The sequence below is a fragment of the Trichomycterus rosablanca genome, chromosome 21 (assembly GCF_030014385.1).
Source record: "Trichomycterus rosablanca isolate fTriRos1 chromosome 21, fTriRos1.hap1, whole genome shotgun sequence".
Taxonomy (NCBI): domain Eukaryota; kingdom Metazoa; phylum Chordata; class Actinopteri; order Siluriformes; family Trichomycteridae; genus Trichomycterus; species Trichomycterus rosablanca.
In genome coordinates this window covers 15,437,719-15,454,822 of record NC_086008.1, presented here as the reverse complement: position 1 = coordinate 15,454,822, position 17,104 = coordinate 15,437,719, and the positions used below count along the sequence as shown (strand labels likewise).

General features: G+C 41.3%; 1 protein-coding gene across 1 annotated transcript in view; it reads left to right on the top strand.

The window, feature by feature from the left end:
• Positions 1-13,378, top strand: part of eef2l2 (eukaryotic translation elongation factor 2, like 2) — a 45,424-nt gene extending 32,046 nt beyond the window's left edge. The window contains 4 exon segments of the mRNA XM_063017453.1: positions 2,181-2,534; positions 7,624-7,806; positions 9,799-9,931; positions 12,603-13,378. Coding sequence (XP_062873523.1) covers positions 2,181-2,534; positions 7,624-7,806; positions 9,799-9,931; positions 12,603-12,796 — 864 coding nt within the window. The 3' untranslated portion in view covers positions 12,797-13,378.
• Positions 13,379-17,104: the final 3,726 nt, after the last annotated feature.

Sequence of the window (17,104 nt, the reverse complement as noted above, 5' to 3'; positions counted from 1 at the left end):
TTCTGTGACAGGAGTCTTTTATACAGGGACAGGACTAATTTGTGTGCCTCATGGGCACATAACCGGTCTGTGGGGGTCAGAATTCTTGCTGGTTGGTAGGGGATCAAATACTTATTTTCCTCAATTAAATACAAATTAATTTATAACTTTTATTTAATGTTTTTTTTCTGGATTTTTTGTTGATATTCTGTCTCTCTCTGTTAAAATAAACCTTCCATAAAATTATACTGTTCAAGTCTTTGTAAGGGGGTAAACTTACAAAATCAGCAGGGGATCAAATACTTATTTCCCCCACTGTATTTGTTCTTTTTTATTGTTCTTTTTATTATTTCTCTGTAACTGAGCTTTGGCAATACGAATGTCATGCCAATAAAGCTTCTTTTGAGTTTGAGTCTGAGAGCCGTAACCGAGCTACAGAGAAACCATGCAGACAATGAGCAGTGCTAGTGGTATAATGACAAATAATTGAGAAATAAACTATAAACTTGTTTAATGATGTTAAATCTGATTGGTTCATGGCACGTATGTTTTAAAGCAGAAACAAACACAGGCTCATCTCTGCACAAGAGAGGATTTTTCTGAAGCTTAATGCAATGCAACCACAGTACGTCTCTTCCCTGTAGTGTTTTTGTGTGTTAGCAGTCCGAGGAATGCAGAGTGTACGTTTTTTAATACATTTTAGACTGGTGTGACTCGAGATTTTGAATACTTTTAAAGGGTGCCGTGACTGAAAAAAGGTTGAGAAACACTGGTCTAGAATATGGAAATAAACATTATTCACAATGTTTCACGGAAATGCACACAGTAAGTGAGGCACTTGCTAAACTTATCCCATACAGTGACTAGGGATAAGGCTCAAACCCAGGTCCAAAGGTTTCTGTACCTGTTCAGCACCCTCCACATTAAATAAGATGTTTTCCAAGACCTTGACTGAACATAGAGACACCAATGAGAATACTGTTCAGACGTTCCAAAGTTACAACGCAGCAAACCTGCAAAAGGTTTAGCTGGAATACACTAGATTTACAGTGGTGTCAAACTCATTTTCACCGAGGGCCACATCTACATTATGGTGGCCCTCAAAGGGCTGATTGTAACGTATCCTGCTGTGATTGCAGTCTGCCTTTTAAGTCTTGGAGGCTAAATTTATACTGTATATTTATAATGTATATGTACATTTATACTGTACTCCTTTACCACAGACACGGCCTCATAACACAAGAGACATACCGGTTTCTCTTTCTGAAGCCCAAACTTGTTTTCACTTTCCCATCTTTTATTAAATTGCCTCCTTCTTGTACATTTTGGGATTATTTGTAAATTTTTCTTAACATCACTTTGCAGGTCACAAAATCGGCATGCATTGTGGGAGATGCAGTTTATTTCACTATAACAGTGTGGCTTTGCAGAGAAAGATTTTGTTGCGTGTGCTTGACTGGCCTGCCTGCAGTTCAGATTGGTCTTCTATTGAAAATGTATGGTGCAGCATGAAGAGGAGAATCGTCTGTTGGATCAATGAGCCTTGGGCGCCCATGACCCTGTCGCCGGTTTACCCCTGTTCCTTACTTGGACCACTTTTGATAGATACTGACCACTGCAGACCGGGAACACCCCACAAGAGCTGCAGTTTTGGATGCTCTGACCCAGTCGTCTAGCCATCACAGTTTGGCCCTTGTCAAACTCGCTCAAATCTAACACATCAGCTTTGAGGATAAAATGTTCACTTGCTGCCTAATATTTCCCACCCACTAACAGGGGCTGTGATGAAGAGATAATGAGTGTTATTCTCTTCATCTGTCAGTGGTCATAATGTTATGCTTAGTCGGTGTATTTGTATTTACAAAATACAATGAAATTGATCAGTGAAAACATTGGAAGTCTTTTCTTTCTACTTTTATCAATTACGTAAATATTCAACAGTATTAAGCAATCATAGATTCTTTTATTGCATTTTAGAAAATGTCCCAACATTTGTGAAAATGGGTTTTATATTTTAGATATATCGACTGTATATCGACACCCATATAAATTTGTCCTAGGATTAGGTTTTAGGATTAGACTTTTATTAAAATAAGTAAACATAATACCAGCATTTTTATTTCTGTCATCACATGGCACTGAAACCAAACCATCAAAAATCAAACATGATTCTAAGTGTGGAATATATTTTCGTTTAACAGAAATCGGACCCAGTGGTGTCCTATCGTGAAACAGTGAGTGACGATTCTGACCAGGTTTGCCTGTCCAAATCGCCCAACAAGCACAACCGTCTGTACATGAAAGCCCGTCCGTTCCCAGATGGCTTGGCTGAGGATATCGATAAGGGGGACGTGTCCGCCAGGCAAGAACTTAAACAGAGAGCTCGCTACCTGGCCGAAAAGTATGAGTGGGAGGTCACCGAGGCTCGCAAGATTTGGTGCTTTGGACCGGATGGAACAGGACCCAATGTTCTGGTGGACATCACAAAGGGAGTGCAGTACCTAAACGAGATCAAAGACAGTGTGGTAGCTGGGTTCCAGTGGGCAACAAAAGAGGTAAGTAAAGCCCTATTTAAAATTGTAAATTGAATTTATTTAATAATGATGGTTTGGGTTCTTTAATACTAGGCCAGCGCACAATGATTACATGTTCTTTAATACTAATACAGTGCACAGATTTTAGTGTGAAGTGGAAGTGGAAGTACACCAAGGGTCTGTTCGAAGACCTAGTGAGCTGCCTTGCTGTCTTTATGCCTACATAGGCAGCTGCCTAAATAGAGAGGATTCTAAAAAGTCATTGACTTATGAGGGAGGTTATTTGAACGCACTACTTAGACAGAGATTAGATTGGGTTTCGCTTACTCAGCTAACACAGTTAGCCTCATGCCATTGCCTTCACTGATAAGGCAGCATCGGATGCTCCCTCGATATTTAGTCAAAATACCAGTCAAATTTAAGGTGCCTCAGTAGGCAGCATTTTAAGGCATCTAAGAATTCGAACAGCCTCCTTCTCAGGAGCATGTAGGATGACGTAAAATGCGTCTATGTAGAGAGCTCACTAGGCTTTCGAACACACCCCAAGTAAAATGTATTTGTATATCACTCTTTAATCGTATCTTTTTACTATGGACAGTGTTTCAAAGCAACTTTATAGATTCCAGGTCCAAAAATCTAGCAGAGGGGAACATTAAATTAGGTAAAAAGTAAATTAATTAGGACAAAATAATATTAAAAAGCACAATGAAAGTAACTACTTCACCTTCAATACGTTCAGTCTATGGTAGAATCATGTCTAATGGTAAGTTTCTTATACCCATCAACATCATTGTAATATGATGGCATATTGGCACAGTTGCTGCCTGCAGCAGACAAATTTGGCCACTAGTCTGCTAGGTGGGAACAGACCAGACTAATAAGTCTGTGGGTGGGTGGGGTCTTTGATGCTGTATAAGGACCCTGGTTAGTAGCCGGATGCGCACGTACAGAAGTGGAGAAATGTGGAGAACAGTGCATGACTCTCCATGCACAAGACTGACCTAAGTATGGGCGAATAAGAAGGGGTCAGCGGTCAAATACGCTAGCACACCAGAGCTGGGATTTCGAATACATCGTATCAAATCTCGGCTTTGCCATCCGGCTGGGCTGGGCAGCTACATGAACAACGTTTGGTTGTTGTTCATACAGGGTTAGGGAGCCGGATAGGGACCTCATAAATGATGCGGTTACGACCTCTACTGGCTGGTTGATGGTGTTTGCACAGAGTAGAGGAGTAATGCTGATCAGGGTGTGGCTCTCCGTGCACAGGGCTGATTCGCATATGAACTCAGCTGGTGCAGGTGAAAAAATGCAGTCGGCTACTGCTCACATATCGGAGGGGACGTGTGTCAGCTCTCCTCAATCAGGGGCTAGGGGTCAGCACCAGTAGAAATGAAGCATAATGCAATTGGTTCAAAATTGGACGCACTAAAAAATCCAGAGAAAAAGGGAGCAAATGCATAAAAAAAGAAGGGGTCGGTGGACTGCACACGTGCTAAAGGGTGCGATCGTGTCCCAAGAAGTGGAAGACTAATTGGCTACGCTAAATTTGGAGAAATAGAGAGAAAATGCATCAATGAAATAGCAAAAAAGACACACTAAACACAGGTGGGGAACTACTCTACCAACATGTATCGCCAGGCTAAAGGCTATGCTAAGCTAACAGCAATGCTAACACTAAATGCTAACTCTTAAAAGAAACTCTTGACACAGATTCCCATATCCACTAATCTGAACCCTAAACTGGACAAAATCAGGAATGCTAATTCCCATGCTAAAACTAAGCTTAAGGTTAAACAAGGTCTTGAAGGGCAGGGTACTATGGGGGGAAACCAGGACAAGGAAAGGCTAGGATATAATAAAGAACATGGATCTCAAGGTCAGGCTACAAACATGAACATGGACATCAAGATTATATTACAACAAGCTGCAACAAGGAGGGTTTTAGGCTAAGCTACGCTATCCTGCTTCACCTAATTTTAATCCAACAGTTCTCAACCTGAATAGGGGAGCATGGGTAAATTATACACAAGACAATGCTTACACAGCAGGGAACAGGTGACCATGATGAAGGTGAGGACAAATGAAAAGGCAAGGGCGGAGACAAGGGAACATAATTTTGAACATATGAATGAAGCACAGGTTGCACAGGTCACATGACAGTATATGACATCCATGATGTTACCCTGCATTTTTTTTTTTATTAAAGTCCCTTGATCCCATATATATATATATAGACCTAAATAAATGACCCAATAAATTCTTTACTTAAATCATCACCCGAAGTTGGAAATGTTCCTTCTTCTAGAGTATGTGAAGAGTTTTTAAACTTTTTTGTGGAAAAAACTGAAACAATTAGGTCTGGCATTACTTACTTGGGTATAGATTCTCCACTTCCACCGCCGTGCCCAGGTATGTTTGAAAAGTTTGAGGCTGTTTCAATCTCCGAATTAACAGATTTGGTGCTGAAAACAAAGCCAACAACCTCCCCACTTGATGTGATGCCCCCACAGATAGTTAGGGAGACATTTGATATATTAGGACCTTTTGTCCTGGATATCATTAATACTTCCCTTGCCACTGGTACTGTTCCAGCATGCTTTAAACATGCTGTAGTTACACCTCTGCTCAAAAAGCATAATCTTGATGCTACAGTGGTTAGTAACTATAGGCCGATTTCTAAATTACCATTCTTGGCTAAATTGCTGGAAAAGGTTGTATATTCTCAGCTTTTACCATTTTTGAGTAGAGATGGTATTTTTGAGATTTTTCAATCTGGCTTTAAGTCTATGCACAGCACTGAATCTGCTCTTCTGAAGGTGACAAATGACTTGCTACTTACTGTTGATGAGGGAAATTGTGCCATCCTCATTTTATTGGACCTTAGTTCTGCTTTTGATACTGTTGACCATGACATACTTGTTGGTCGCCTGGAAAAGTGGGTGGGGTTACAGGGAGAGGCCCTGAATTGGTTCATATCTTATTTTAAGAATAGAACCTTTTCAGTGAATATTAGCAGCTATTTCTCTTCTTCTGCTGATGTCTCTTGTGGTGTTCCACAAGGGTCCATACTAGGGCCCCTCCTTTTTTCTCTCTATATGCTGCCATTGGGTCAAATAATTAGGAAGCACAATGTCAGCTTTCACCTGTATGCTGATGACATACAGCTTTATCTTCCCATTAGACCGAATGACAATGGCTCGTTAACATCTCTTAGCAGTTGTCTTGAGGACATAAAGAGGTGGATGGCTGACAATTTTCTTCAGCTGAATGAAAGCAAGTCAGAGGTTATCGTTTTTGGGGGTCCTCATCACATCAATAGTGTCTCCAATAACCTTGGTCACTTGTCTACATGTGTCAAAACATCTGTGAGAAATCTTGGTGTTATCTTTGACTCTGACCTCCGATTTGATAAACAAATCAACTCTGTGGTAAGGAATAGCTTCTTCCAGCTCAGAAATATTGCGAAGATTAAGCCTTTTCTCTGCTATTCTGACCTGGAAAAAGTTATTCATGCATTCATTTCTGCAAGAATTGACTACTGTAATTCTCTGTATATTGGGATTAGTCAGTCTCTGTTGCGGCGCTTGCAGGTAGTCCAGAATGCAGCAGCAAGGTTACTGACTAATACCAAGAAAAGAAACCATATTACACCAGTCCTTGCCTCACTACATTGGCTGCCTGTTCAGCACAGGATTCATTTTAAAGTGCTTTTATTTGTTTTTAAAGCGCTTAATGGTCAAGCCCCGGCTTATCTCAGTGGTATGCTTTCTCCCGCAACCGCACAGCGATCTTTAAGATCAGCCACTCAGAATTTGTTGACTGTTCCTAGGGCTCGTTTGAAGCTAAAAGGTGATCGTGCATTTGCAGTTTATGCTCCGAGGCTATGGAACACTCTACCTCCTAATATTCGACAAGCACCTTCGGCCGCTGTTTTTAAATCACTCCTAAAAACATACCTTTATAAGCTGGCATTTGAACAGTGAGGAGCCGTGGTAATTATAATTGTTTAGTCTATTTGTATTTGTTTTATTTTGTCTCTTACTCTGTATTTTTTTATTTGGTTCTTACTTTTTTAATATATTGTTGTGTTATGTATGCTTATTCGATGTACAGCACTTTGGTCAACGTAAGTTGTTTTAAGAGTGCTTTATAAATAAAATTTACTTACTTACTTACATATATATATATATATATATATATATATATGTACCCGCAACGCACGCAATGTGTTAATGTCACAACCAGCTTCCGGCTTAGTGATGAAGCGTCACTCCCTACCCCCCACAGTTTGACGTTCACTTCATTTTAACATTTTTGTTATTTTTGGATTGGAATCTCACTTAAAATGATGGAATACCCTACGTAGTGCACTTCACAGGAACAACTGGGGTGAATGGAACGCTCCTACAGAATTGACGCTAATGGTTGAAAGAGCGCTTTCTGAATCAATCAGACCTTCTGATTTGAATTGTTAGTAAGAAATGCTGTTATTTGCATTTATTCAGTTTGCGTCACACAGATGATGTATCAATGAAACGCTCGATTGGCTTTCTAACGAGTTCGTGTTTTACTTCACAACCAGGAAAAGTTTGGAGGTTTTTAATTATAAGCACATTTACAAAATAACAGATTATATTCTAATGGGAATTAAATTTAATAGAATCTGGAAGAACATAAGCTAAGGTAAGAGTGGTTATGATGTTTTTTGCTGTGTTTTGGATTTTGGCCGCTGTGCCGTGATTTATCACGCGCTTTTGTTTTGCAATGAAAACAAAACGTATCAGTTGAAGCTTTTAACTGGTACCTTCTTGTTACAGAATTGACATTCATTTGCACAATGACTAGAAAAGTAAAGGCACTAAGTAAAACGGTAAAATACAGTTGCTAATCTGTTGTTTTTTTATCTGAACTTACATATTATATGTTTATTTATACGCTACATTTCCAATATATGTTTTGTGTATATTATATTGACTCGTGACTTGACTCAGACTCTAGCCTAAAGACTCGTGACTTGATTCGAACTCTAGTCTAAAGACTTGTGACATGACTCGTGACTTGTGAACATCTCTGCATCACAGGTCACTTAACAGTAAAATTTCTTTAGGGAGCGCTTTGTGAAGAGAACATGAGAGGGGTGCGATTCGACATCCATGATGTTACCCTGCATGCCGACGCCATACACAGAGGGGGCGGCCAGATCATTCCCACCGCCAGAAGAGTTCTCTACGCCTCTGTGCTTACTGCCCAGCCAAGACTCATGGAGCCCATTTATCTGGTGGAGATTCAGGTACGTTTGAAACCTTAAATGATAAAGGTTTGCGTTGCAGGTTATGCATCAAAATGAAACACAAAACGAAAAATACTTCATTAATAAAAATGATGGCAATCTGGTTCCACTGTGGTTTACAAGATGTAACGTAAAGCCTACACAAGGATGCACTCAATGATTTATTATACAACCCCAAATTAAAAAAAGTTGGGACAGATAGGAAATACAAATTAAAAAGCATTATTTCTTTCTCATTGATGCACGTGGGGAGCAAAGGCTGGCCTGTGTGGTTCGATCCAACAGACGAGCTACTGCAGGTCAGATTCTGTTAATGCTGATTCTGATAGAAAGGTGTCAGAATACACAGTGCAGCACAGTTTGTTGCATAGCTGCAGACCAGTCAGGGTGCCCATGCTGACCCCTGTCCACCGCTGAAAGCGCCAACAATGGGCACGTGAGCATTGGAACTGGACCACGGAGCAATTGAAGAAGGTGGCCTGGTCTTATGAATCACGTTTTCCTTTACATCATGTGGGTGGCCGGGTGTGTGTACGTCGCTTACCTGGGGAACACTATGGGCAAAAGGCATGCCGACGGAGGCAGTGTGATGCTTTGGGCAATGTTCTGCTGGGAAACCTTGGGTCCTGCCATCCATGTGGATGTAACTTTGACACTTAGCACCTACCTAAGCATTGTTGCAGACCATGTACACCATTTAATGAAAACAGTATTCCCTGATGGCTGTGGCCTCTTTCAGCAGGATGATGCGCCCTGCCACAAAGCAAAAATGCTTCAGGAATGGTTTGAGGAGCACAACAACGAGTTTGAGGTGTTGACTTGGCCTCCAAATTCCCCAGATCTAAATCCAGTCGAGCATCTGTGGAATGTGCTGGACAAACAAGTCCGATCCATGGAGGCCCCACCTCACAACTTACAGGAGTTAAAGGATCTGCTGCTACAGCACACCTTCAGGGGTCTAGTGGAGTCCATGCCTCGACAGGTCGGGGCGGTTTTGGCAGCAAAAGGGGGACCAACACAATATTAGGAAGGTGGTTGCACATAATGTTATTCCCAATCGGTGTATATTAACAAATAAATGAAGTTGACCAGACAACTTGCAACTTGTTTACTTGCATTTTCCATCCTGTCCCAACTTTTTCTGATTTGGGGTTGTACAGTCTGGTCAGTGTAATGCTGGGTCCTGTAGAGCAGCTTCTTCTAATGAGTCTTATTCAGGACTACAGCAACAAAATAGCCATTTAAAAATCACATGGGTTCTTCAGAAAGTTTCTGCACTTTCCTACAGTCACCTTCCGATGCATTTTTCCCAGCATCGTACCAACTGATGCACTGCTGCTTTTACATAATAATCACTTGAAAATCTTTTTCCCCTTAAAGCTTCTTTGAGCGTCCAAAAAGGTGGAAATCAGATGGCGCTACAGCCGGACTCTATCAGACATGACAGATTACTACTGCTCCTACTACACCCTCACCGTTTCCAACCAAAATATAAAAGTGCTGAAACTTTTTGAAGATCCCTCGTATATATTTATACATTACGAGTCTAATACAGTTATTTGCAATTTACAAAATGAAAGCACACTTCTCACTTGATGCAAATGTTTTGCAGCAGTTATGTCTTGTGATATTATTATTGGACACATTTATGACATACTAGGGAGGAGTAAGAGGGTCTCTTAAGTTCTCCTTGCTGCTCAAAGATTGAAACCCAGGAGCAAGGAGAACATAGATGTGCTGCAGCTTAGCCATTACAGTTGGGAACCCAACTCAAGACAGTTGGCTTTGAACATTCACCTCAATATTATATACCATGTACACAAAACCATGCTGTGCAGACATCATCTTGGGTTTTTATATCTTAAAGAAGGAGCTCATGGATGAACTCTTTTATTATTTATTTGGTCTGATTACACTGGATCCGTTTCAAGAAATGTAATTGTGATGCCTTTGGCATTAAACATTTACCTAATGTACCACTATTTTCTCCAGTGTCCAGAACAAGTTGTCGGTGGTATCTACGGTGTCCTGAACAGGAAGCGAGGCCATGTCTTTGAGGAGTCTCAGGTGGCAGGGACACCCATATTTATAGTAAAAGCATATCTCCCTGTGAATGAATCATTTGGTAAGTCTTCAAATATGAACTTCTAACTGGCTAAAGTAGACGGCCATAAAGAATATACACTGATCAGCCATAACATTAAAACCACCTCCTTGTTTCTACACTCACTGTCCATTTTATCAGCTCCACTTACTATATACGTAGAAGCACTTTGTAGTTCTACAATTACTGACTGTAGTCCATCTGTTTCTCTGCATGCTTTGTTAGCAGCCTTTCCTGCTGTTCTTCAATGGTCAGGACCACCACAGAGCAGGTATTATTTAGGTGGTGGATCATTCTCAGCATTGCAGTGACACTGACATGGTGGTGGTGTGTTAGTGCGTGTTGTGCTGGTATGAGTGGATCAGACACAGCAGCGCTGATTGACTTTTTAAACACCTCACTGTCCCTGCTGTACCAAAAACATCCTGCCAACAGCACCCCGTGGGCAGCGCCCTGTGACCACTGATGAAGGTCTAGAAGATGACCCACTCAAACAGCAGCAATAGATGAGCGATCATCTCTGACTTTACATCTACAAGGTGGACCAACTAGGTAGAAGTGTCGAATAGAGTGGACAGTGAGTGGACACAGTGTTTAAAAGCTTCAGCAGCACTGCTGTGTCAGATCTTATACCAGCACAACACACACTAACACACCACCACCATGTAATTGTCACTGCAGTGCTGAGAATGATCCACCACCTAAATAAAGAGAAACAGATGGACTACAGTCAGTAATTGTAGAACTACAAAGTGCTTCTATATGGTAAGTGGAGCTGATAAAATGGACAGTGTGTGTAGAAACCAGGGGGTGGTTTTAATGTTATGGCTGATCAGTGTATATGTTTTTTTCAAACAGTGTTTTTGACCACCTTTTATTATTATTTATTATTTTATTAGGATTTTAACATTATGTTTAACACCCATAATAGGACAGATAGTTACAGGTTACACACAATGAGTTCAATTTCAAACACCGTCATGGCCAATTTTGTATCTCACCTAACTTACATGTCTTTGGACTGTGGGAGGTAAACAGCTCCTAATGGAAACCCAACCCAACATGGGGCGAACATGCAAACTTTTTTTTTTTATTTAAAAAAGCATTTTTTTAAACTGATGACAGTTTTAAATCTATTAAACAGTAAATGATTATATTATATTTACTAACTACTTGATCCAGGGGGGTGGCACTGTGGCTAAGTGAGTAGCACTGTCGCCTCACAGCAAGAAGGTCCTGGGTTCGATCATCAGACGGGGTGGTCCGGGTCCTTTCGGTGCGGAGTTTGCATGTTCTCCCTATATCTGCATGGGTTTTCTCCGGAGCTCCGGTTTCCTCTCACAGTCCAAAAACATGCAGTCAGGTTAATGGAGACACTGAATTGCCCTATAGGTGAATGGCTCTGTGTGTGTGTGTGTATGTGTGACTGCCCTGCGATGGACTGGCGCCTTGTCCAGGGTGTTATTGTGTGCCTTGCGCCCATTGAAAAGCTGGGATAGGCTCCAGCACCACCCTGCGACCCTGATTGGATAAGCAGTTAAGAGAGTGAGTGAGTGACTTTGTCCAGTTTGTGGGCACAGTGGGCCCTGCACCACTCCGAAACACTGGCCGAAAGACAGTAATACACTCTGGACTGAGTGCCACTTGATTGGGCACCACACGCTCGCACATTTACTCAATGACTTAAAAGTAAAATTAACTGTCCTGAATGTTTGTTTTTTGAAAACACACACACACAAATAGGGAGAACATGTCATCTCAGTGACTGGAGGTTACATTTAAAATTGCTATGCTGTAATTAAGGTATGTGTACACCGACCAGGCATAACATTATGACCACTGACAGGTGAAGTGAATAACACTGATTATCTCTTCATCACGGCACCTGTTAGTGGGTGGGATATATTAGGCAGCAAATGAACATTTTATCCTCAAAGTTGATGTTGGAAGCAGGAAAAATGGGCAAGCGTGAGGATTTGAGCGAGTTTGACAAGGGCCAAATTGTGATGGCTAGACGACTGGGTCAGAGCATCTCCAAAACTGCAGCTCTTGTGGGGTGTTCCCCATCTGCAGTGGTCAATATCTATCAAAAGTGGTCCAACGAAGAGACAGTGGTAAACCGGCGGTCATGGGTCATGGCCGGCCAAGGCTCATTAATGCATGTGGGGAGCGAAGGCTGGCCCACATGGTCCGATCCAACAGACGAGCTACTGTAGCTCAGATTGCTGAAGAAGTTAATGCTGGTTCTGATAGAAAGGTGTCAGAATACACAGTGCATCACAGTTTGTTGCTTATGGGGCTGCATAGCCGCAGACCAGTCAGGGTGCCCATGCGGAGCACAACAACAGATTTGAGGTGTTAACTTGGCCTCCAAAATCCCCAGATCTCAATCCAATCGAGCATCTGTGGGATGTGCTGGACAAACAAGTCCGATCCATGGAGGCCCCACCTCACAACTTACAGGAGTTAAAGGATTTGCTGCTAACATCTTGGTGCCAGATACAACCATACACTTTCAGGTCTAGTGGACTCCATGCTTCGACGGGTCAGGGCGGTTTTGGCAGCAAAATGGGGACCAAGTCAATATTAGGAAAATGGTCATAATGTTATGCCTGATAATGATAATGTTTGTAAACTGTCTTTGAACTCCACAAGTAGAAAACACCAACACAAAATTTTTATCCCTCCACAGGATTCACAGCTGATCTAAGGTCCAACACGGGCGGCCAGGCCTTCCCTCAGTGTGTGTTTGACCACTGGCAGATCCTGCAAGGAGATCCGTACGATGCCAACAGCAGGCCCTCACAGGTTGTTGCAGAGACCCGTAAGCGCAAAGGCCTTAAGGAGGGCATCCCAGCCTTAGACAACTTTCTGGACAAACTCTAATGATACGAGTCTTAAAACCAGTTAGTGATTAGTAGCCCTTAAATTAATGTTACTTATCTCCAAGCTAAATTGTATGATAATACAGTGGTTCTCAACCTTTTTTCTCGTAGACCCCACCACCCCCTCCCCTGTGTTCGAATAATTAATGAATAATAGTATATATCTTGGTACTTCTAGTGCTTGCGGAGCTTCGTCACATTGGTCTACATCAACGGGATCTGCATCAACATCCGAATCGGAATCATTTGTTATGCCTATCTGTTGACCTTTGCACTTTTGACGTGGACAAATCAAATATTTGTCCGTTCCTAAAGACCCACTGTAGGTTATAGGTAGTTTAAAATAGATTTCCATTACATCACAAGAGATCTTTCATAAGCTAATAGCCTATAGATTTTCTCATTCCTGTTGCTTCTCTGTAAAATGCAACAGGACCCCTCGAGCTCACCGAGGCCCCCTAGTGGGCCACGCCCTCTGGTTGAGAACCACTGTGATAATACACATGCACATTCAAAACTTACAAGGCTTGGCTTGTTTTCCATGCTATCAATGGTACAAGTGAATAAAACCCCAGCACCTTAACTGTGGCTCAGATTTAATTATTACACCAAACAGAACATTTTTGGGGGATTGGAAAGGACTTATCTGGTCCTTAATACTCAATAAATTACCAAGAAATAAAAATGAAAATGACACTTCAACATGTAAGGATAAATTCTATACAGCTCAGTACTGTTGAGCTTAATTTATTTCCATGTTTTACTGTTTAAAGAAATGTGGTTTGACACCAAAGTATTTGACAAAGTATTTTTTGTCCCACTTGGAATTTTAGTGCCCAGTTTAAATTTACAGTGCATTTACAGTGCACCACAGGGATGTAACAGTGCACCACAAGACAGTTATCAACTGACAAATCGATTGATATGTAAAATGAATCGATATTCACTTTAAACAGCAGAGTGCACTGGTGCTATCCACCTCGCCTGGTTGATGTCACTACACAGAGTTGCCGGGTTCGGGGTTTTCCAGTCAAATTGGGGTTAATTCAAAATGGGTGAAAATTTAAAGATTGCAGGGTGGTGATTTCTGCCTGACCTGGCAACCCCATCACTACACTGTTTTAGTAAAATGGCAACGACAGGTGAAGATGTGGAACTTGAGGACGCCCCATCTTCTTTCAAATCAGAAGTGTGGCAGCATTTTGGCTTCCTCAAAGACGAAAATGAAAAATTAATTCATTTATTTATATCAGACCTGGGCATTGTACGAGACATCCCTAACCGGCCCGCATGAGGTTCGAGGCAATTAAAAATTTGATGTAAATAAATGTACATCAAACATGCAATATAACAGGATTGATTTTGATGGGAGCGCTGTGTCTTTAAATTTCCGTAAGTTTCGATTTACGTGTGTGCGCGAGTGTATCCAGCTTCACCGTGATGCGAACAGAACTGAGTGTGACTGACGGTGGAGTTTTTAACAAGACATGGACTTCTGAAGTATTTATTTACTGAAGTCAGGTGTAAAGCTGTTTAAGGATCACAATTTAGGCTCTAAATCACGGTACTAAACAGAGAAATACAAGAACATGAACGATGCAGAGCGTCACACCAGTGGCGGAGCCAGACAATTTTCATAGGGGTGGCCAGACTGAGACCATTGCTCACACGGGTGGCACAGAAACTGATACCTTTTTTTATGTGGTCACTCACTCATTTACCTATACAGGCAGTAAGTGCCATGTAGAATTACATCACGAAGAATAATAAGCTTTTTTTCCTCTCTTCATTTTCTCTGACAAGTGAAAAACCAAAATATAGACTATAACCTTAACGTTATGAGGAAGAATTTCAAAGATATTCCTTTGCAATACATTATCATTTGGCTGCCAACTTGTGTGTAATGATGAGACTCATTTGAACACCAGAACATGCCAGTGTGAATGCATGGAAAACAAATTTTAATTTTCTTTCAAGAATATGATACAGACTGACCAACACTATTAAGCCAAATCAGCATTAAAAATAGACTTTACTTTTAATAGCCTTCTACAATGCTGGAGCTTCTTAAAACGGAATATATTCTTTTAAATAGAAGTGTTATTTAACTGCTATTAAATTGTTTTCCAACAAAATCCGCCCAATTAGGATGATAACCGCCCAATCTGGCAACACTGGAACGCGCAGAGCCAGCTGGCGCCTTTACTCGTAGCTCGCCACAAATACTACTAAATAGTAATAGTAGTACTAGTAGCACTAAGTAGTACTTCTTCTGTAATTGTGTTGGTGGTTGACATTTATGTCGAGTGTATTACTGCACTGTTTTGGTGGAGAACTACTTCTTTGAGGTGCGCTGTTGAATTGCGTCCCTGTGAGAACACCTGCGTGCAGAAATGCTTCCGCAAAAAAAGTTGCCGGTGATGGGGGGGCCGGAGGGGTGGCCGAAGATTCATTTATGGTGGCCATGGCCACCACTGGCCACCCCCTGGCTCCGCCCCTGCGTCACACCTGAAGCTTCACTAACTAAACTGCAAAAGCAACAAGGACTTTTTATAAAGTTTAACACATCCAGAAGGACCAGCTTTGTGATTTTAAAAAGAATATCTAACAATAACAAAGGACTGAAAAACAAATGCGGTAATTAGACTCAAAACAAAATAGTTTAAAAACCTGCACATTTGTTCACATTTGTTTTTGTTTTTTGCATTTGTTTGTTTAAATAGTAAAATAATGTTGATGTTTTTTCTCTGCCTACTTTTAATTTTCTGATTGTAACATCTAAACATTAACAGCTTATTAGAACTGCACAATTTACTGCTTTTCATAAAGAGTGGGCAGTTGTAGCCTAGTGCTAAAGGTAGTGGACTAGGAAATACAAGGTCACTGGTTCAAGCCTCCACTGCCAGGTTGCTGCTGTTGGGCCCTTGAGCAAGGCCCTTAACCCTCAATTGCTCAGACTGTATACTGTAACTGTAATGTAAGTCGCTTTGGATAAAGACGTCGACGCTAAATGCTGAAAATGTAATGTAAATGTAAATCAAGAGATAAAATTAATATTGAGCAGAATTAAGTTCACCTTATTGGTCCGGCCCTCCACAACATTCCCAGTTTCTTATGTGGCCCCTTGGAAAATTTAATTGCCCACCCCTGATTTACAGTGCCTTGCAAAAGTATTCAGCCCCCTTGAACTTTTCAACCTTTTGCCACATTTTAGGCTTCAAACATAACGATATGAAATTGTAATTTTTTGTGAAGAATCAACAACAAGTGGGACACAATCGTGAAGTGGAACGAAATTTATTGGATATTTTAAACTTTTTTTAGAAATAAAAAACTGAAAAGTGGGGCGTGCAATATTATTCAGCCCCCTTGCGTTAATACTTTGTAGCGCCACCTTTTGCTGCGATTATAGCTGCAAGTCGCTTGGGGTATGTCTCTATTAGTTTTGCACATCGAGATACTGAAATTTTTGCCCATTCTTCCTTGCAAAACAGCTCGAGCTCAGTGAGGTTGGATGGAGAGCGTTTGTGAACAGCAGTTTTCAGCTCTTTCCACAGATTCTCGATGGGATTCAGGTCTGGACTTTGACTTGGCCATTTTAACACCTGGATACGTTTATTTGTGAACCATTCCATTGTAGATTTTGCTTTATGTTTTGGATCATTGTCTTGTTGGAAGATAAATCACCGTCCCAGTCTCAGGTCTTTTGCAGACTGCAACAGGTTTTCTTCCAGAATGGTCCTGTATTTGGCTCCATCCATCTTCCCATCAATTTTAACCATCTTCCCTGTCCCTGCTGAAGAAAAGCAGGCCCAAACCATGATGCTGCCACCACCATGTTTGACAGTGGGGATGGTGTGTTCAGGGTGATGAGCTGTGTTGCTTTTATGCCAAACATAACGTTTTGCGTTGTGGCCAAAAAGTTCGATTTTGGTTTCATCTGACCAGAGCACCTTCTTCCACATGTTTGGTGTGTCTCCCAGGTGACTTTTTATAGATATCTTTGAGAAATGGCTTTCTTCTTGCCACTCTTCCATAAAGGCCAGATTTGTGCAGTGTACGACTGATTGTGTCCTATGGACAGAGTCTCCCACCTCAGCTGTAGATCTCTGCAGTTCATTCAGAGTGATCATGGGCCTCTTGGCTGCATCTCTGATCAGTCTTCTCCTTGTTTGAGCTGAAAGTTTAGAGGGACGGCCGGGTCTTGGTAGATTTGCAGTGGTCTGATACTCCCTTCATTTCAATATGATCGCTTGCACAGTGCTCCTTGAGATGTTTAAAGCTTGGGAAATCTTTTTGTATCCAAATT